This window comes from Dendrobates tinctorius, unplaced genomic scaffold (assembly GCF_039654945.1).
Source record: "Dendrobates tinctorius isolate UK_male_01 unplaced genomic scaffold, ASM3965494v1 ptg000059l, whole genome shotgun sequence".
Taxonomy (NCBI): domain Eukaryota; kingdom Metazoa; phylum Chordata; class Amphibia; order Anura; family Dendrobatidae; genus Dendrobates; species Dendrobates tinctorius.
The window spans coordinates 27,900,938-27,906,203 of record NW_027361727.1 but is presented as its reverse complement, the minus strand read 5'-3'; the positions used below and the strand labels follow the sequence as shown (position 1 = coordinate 27,906,203).

General features: G+C 42.7%; 1 protein-coding gene across 1 annotated transcript; it reads left to right on the top strand.

Moving 5' to 3' along the window:
* The first annotated feature begins 908 nt into the window (after positions 1 to 908).
* Positions 909 to 4,266, top strand: RAG1 (recombination activating 1). Its single transcript, XM_073578628.1, has one exon. It carries the CDS (start codon positions 909 to 911, stop codon positions 4,047 to 4,049), a length of 3,141 nt encoding a protein of 1,046 aa, XP_073434729.1. The 3' UTR covers positions 4,050 to 4,266.
* Positions 4,267 to 5,266: the final 1,000 nt, after the last annotated feature.

Below are 5,266 nucleotides of genomic sequence, written 5' to 3'. Positions count from 1 at the left end.
TACCCACACTTTTTCGGTTCCCTACCGGTCTCTGATTTCAGTGTCCTACATTAATGTGCTGTTAGGTCTTGTGACTAGAGTTGAGCGAAACAGGTCGGCCAGATTCATAAGTTGCCGACTTATGCCAAAGTCGGGTTTCGCCGACCGAAACCCGACCACAGCGTGAAGTCGGCCATGCGGTCAGCAAAACGAGCGCCAAAGTCGGATTTCCCAGAATGCTTGCACGTGACTTTTTTTCAGCCAATGAGCAAGGACATACACTGTGGGCAACAATATGACATGTGCAGCATCCGGGGAGAGAGAGATAGAGAGAGAGAGAGAGAGAGTTTTCACCGCCTCTAGGGATAAAATTCATGCCAGCGAAAATCTTCCGGGCATGCACACTTTACAAAAGCTCTCCGGCATGTAGGTGTGTTTACTGTCCTCCACTCACTGTCGACTTTTATTCCCCATTGACTTGCATTGGGGTCGGGTTTCGGACGGAACACCCACTTTTGCCGATAGTCGGCCGATTTCGTTCGACTCGACTTTTGGTAAAGTCGGGTGGTCCAAAACCCGACTCGACCCTCCCGGAGGCAAAGTTGCTCATCTCTACTTGTGACCACTGCAGCCAAACAGAAATCGGCAAGGGACCGGGGAAGCATCCGCAAAGGGAACGTTGGGGGATGAGTCAGGCAGAAAATGACTTCTTTTGCTATTTTATAGTTTTCTAAGACGTTTTCAAAATCTTTGAGGTTTCTAAAGAATTTTTCTTAAGAAAGAAGCAACTGCAGAATTTTTGGCTAATTTAGGTTCAAAAGTAAACACTTACCTCAAGTTCTCAGCGCCCGCCATAGTTAGTGTAAAAATGTGATATATGTTGTTTATAGTAACTTTACCATATATCCTTTTTGTATCTTTCAGCGCTCATGGCCATGGAGTTGATCTGCATTCCAAAAAACCCAGTGACAAATGAAATCCAGCCTCAATATACCAAATTTTCAGAATGGAAGTTCAAGCTGTTCAGGGTGAAGTCCCTGGAGAGGACATCCTCACAAGAACAGAATGACGATAGTGGGGTGTCTTGCACCAACTCTCAGGAAAAATCCCCATATTTCCATGTGAGCTCTGATGACCTTAGCCAAGAAGTCTTGATACCCTCACCATCAAGTTGCAAAGATCCAAAGGAAGTCATCTCAGAGAACAACGATATTGAAGTTAAGCGATTGGAAGAAGACGTCCACACTGCCACTTTGCAACACTTATGCCGCATTTGTGGAGTCTCTTTTAAAATGGATCAGCAGAATAGAAGTTATCCTGTCCATGGACCAGTAGACCATGAGACTCAAGAAGTCCTAAGACGGAAAGAGAAGAAAGCTACCTCTTGGCCTGAACTCATCTCCAAGGTCTTTAAGATAGATGTGAGGGGAGACATTGACTCTATTCACCCAACGCATTTCTGCCATAACTGTCGGAGCATCATGCATCAAAGATTCAGCAATTCCTTCAGCGAGGTTTATTTCCCGCGTAACAATGCCGTAGAGTGGAAGCCTCACTGTTCCATATGTGACGTCTGCAATTCTTCCAATAACCGGGGGAAGAGAAAGGGAGCAATGAATCAAAATTCTCTTATGAAAAAAAGAAAAATTAGTGTTGAGCGTGGAAAAAAGAGCAAAAACGGAAACATCTCGCCCATTTGGAAGAAGAATAGGACCCTGAATCAAATCAAGAACAACTGCAAACACATCCACCTTGACTCAAATTTGTTGGTGGTTGACTATCCTTCCGATTTCACTAAGTCGGTCACCTGCCAGGTGTGTGAACACATACTCTCCGACCCAGTGCAAACATCATGCAAACATTTGTTCTGCCGAATTTGCATCCTCAAATACTTCAAAGTCATGGGTTGCTACTGCCCATCTTGCAGACATACTTGCTTCCCAACGGACCTTACCACACCCGTGAAGTCCTTTCTTAATATCTTAAACTCTTTGGTTTTAAAGTGCACAGTGACCGGATGTGATGAGGAAATCCTACTTGGAAAATACTCTCAACATATCTCCAAACATAAAGAAATTAAAGGTAAAGAAGCCTATGCCCATATCAACAAAGGGGGAAGACCAAGGCAACATCTGCTGTCACTGACGAGGAGAGCTCAAAAACACCGTCTTAGGGAGCTCAAGATGCAAGTGAAGGCTTTTTCTGATAAAGAGGAAGAAGGTGATGTCAAATCAGTTTGCTTGACTCTTTTTCTTCTGGCCTTGAGAGCAAGAAATGAGCACCGCCAGGCTGATGAGTTAGAGGCCATCATGGAAGGTAGAGGAGCAGGACTGCACCCAGCCGTCTGTCTTGCAATACGAGTAAACACATTTTTGAGCTGTAGCCAGTACCATAAAATGTACAGAACAGTCAAAGCCATAACTGGGCGCCAGATTTTCCAGCCTTTGCATGCTCTTCGAAATGCAGAAAAATCCCTACTGCCCGGGTATCATCCTTTCGAATGGAAGCCACCATTAAAGAATGTTTCCACCAGTACTGATGTTGGCATCATTGATGGCCTTTCAGGGCTGAATCGCTCTGTGGATGAATATCCTGTCGATGCTATCTCTAAAAGGTTTAGATATGATGCCGCTCTGGTTTCAGCTTTGAAAGACATAGAAGAAGATATCCTTGAAGGTTTGAAATCCAAAGAGCTAGAGGAATATCTGTCTGGTCCATTCACTGTGGTGATTAAGGAATCGTGTGATGGAATGGGCGATGTAAGTGAGAAGCATGGCTGTGGACCTGCAGTACCGGAGAAGGCTGTCCGCTTCTCATTCACCATCATGAACATAAGTGTTTCCAATAGCCATAATGGATCTGTTAGAATTTTTGAGGAGACCAAACCAAATTCTGAACTTTGCTGCAAACCTGTGTGTTTAATGCTTGCTGATGAATCCGACCATGAAACTCTAACAGCCATTCTGGGACCTCTAATTGCTGAACGAGAGTCCATGAAATCCAGTGAGCTCCGGTTGGAAATTGGAGGAATACTTAGAAGCTTCAAGTTTGTCTTCCGGGGCACAGGATACGATGAAAAGTTGGTGCGTGAAGTAGAAGGACTTGAAGCTTCTGGTTCGGTCTATATTTGTACTCTCTGTGATGCCACCCGTCTGGAAGCTGCTCAGAACTTGGTTTTCCATTCCATTACCAGAAGCCACATTGAGAACTTGCAACGCTACGAAACGTGGAGAGCCAATCCTTACCATGAATCAGTCGATGAGCTCCGTGATAGAGTTAAGGGAGTCTCTGCAAAGCCATTTATTGAAACCCTCCCATCTATTGATGCTTTGCACTGTGACATTGGAAATGCTGCAGAGTTTTATCGAATATTCCAGCTCGAAATAGGAGAAGTCTACAAACATGCCAAAGCCACCAAAGAAGAACGAAAGAAATGGCAGGCGATGCTTGACAAACATCTTAGGAAAAAGATGAATCTAAAGCCTATAATGAGAATGAATGGAAATTTTGCTCGAAAACTCATGAGCAAGGAAACCGTTGAGGCCGTTTGTGAGCTGATACATTCTGAGGAGAGGCAAGTGGCCCTCAAAGAACTTATGGACTTGTATCTCAAAATGAAACCAGTGTGGCGTTCTTCATGCCCAGCTAAAGAGTGCCCAGAGTTACTCTGCCAGTACAGTTACCACTCTCAGAGGTTTGCCGAACTCTTGTCCACCAAGTTCAAGTATCGATATGAAGGCAAGATCACCAATTACTTCCACAAGACCCTAGCCCATGTCCCAGAGATCATTGAGCGTGACGGTTCTATCGGAGCTTGGGCCAGTGAAGGCAATGAGTCTGGTAATAAACTGTTCAGGCGCTTCCGAAAGATGAATGCCAGACAGTCCAAAATCTATGAAATGGAAGATGTTTTAAAACATCATTGGCTTTACACATCTAAGTATCTACAGAAATTTATGAATGCCCATTTGACCCTGAAGAACCAAGGTTTTACTGTAGATGTAGAAACTCAAGAGCAAGAAGAACCGATAGAATGTCCAGTAGATACTTTAGAGTTAATGGAATTCTGAGTTTCACATCTAGAATGTTACATGGGTTCTAGAATGTTCTACTATGGTTTGTTTAATTGTAGACCAACTTGGTGTCCACAAGCAATGGTAAGGAGACACCTAAGCTCCTAGATGGTAGGAGCAAGGTATAATGAGCTTGTTCTCCATGGTTTATTTCCATAGAGTTGTGGACTGGAGAAACATTATTAATATTTTGGTAGAAGATGGTGCGGGTAATTGAAGGCTGTGGCAAGAATGAGCAATAATAGTACCTTATTATTTTTGCAAAATCTTAAAGAAATGGCTACATCTGTACGACTAGTGTTTGCTAGGCAAAGACTGTGGCTTTTTGGATGTTGAAGAATTGATAGATGGGGTTCGTGTTTTTTTAACGTTTTGGCAATGCATGAAAAGATAATGTAATTAGAAAATTCTTGTATGAATGAACTGTTTTATTGACTACTTGTAGCTATATTTTATTCCATAGCTATGGTTCTGTAGTCACCCCCACCGTCCCAAGCTCAGGTTTGCTTATCGTTTTTACATTACTAAACCACCTCATATTTCTCCATGGTTAGAGATTTTATATATTACTAAACTTATATTTCAGGGGGTTGGAAAACGCAAATGTCAGTCGATCACTATTCAAACACCTTAAAGTGAATATCTAGTTATGTCCTTATCATACCCTGAATAATTTCCTAATATATCTTTATGGAGGTTGAGAATCCATTTTTCGGTTGCAGAGCTCCATGCTTAGGCATAGATGTGAAGGATAAAATTCTGGCTGCCTGCTGCTGCCACTAGAGGGAGCCTAGGAGCTTACTGCATACTGTTTATATATTGAATGTATACAAAGTATACAGTAAGCTCCCCCTAGTGGTGGCTGCTGGTACACAGAGTTCTATAATCTATCTGTACAGGGAATGTGGAGCTCTGTCAGAAAAATTCCACTATGAAGATATATATTGCAAAATAAGTAGTAAATATCGGCAGTGAAAGAGCATAGTTAAAAATAGATGTTCAATTTAAAGGGGTTGCAATCTGGTTTCATTAAAAATTTGGCACCGTTTCCCTTCCATAGCCTTTGTGCTGCACTGTCTACAGAGTGAGTTAACAGAAAATCAGGCAGCGAGCTCCTTCTAATGGTCTGACAGCGTTTATTCTTTTATTTGTCTTTATCTGAGCGCCGCTCAGCTGATTTATGACCACAGACCACAACGAATCAAAGAGCCTAT

Bases quoted from the DNA above. Each gene is read 5' to 3' on its own strand.
- RAG1 (XM_073578628.1), top strand. From the start codon at position 909: ATGGCCATGGAGTTGATCTGCATTCCAAAAAACCCAGTGACAAATGAA.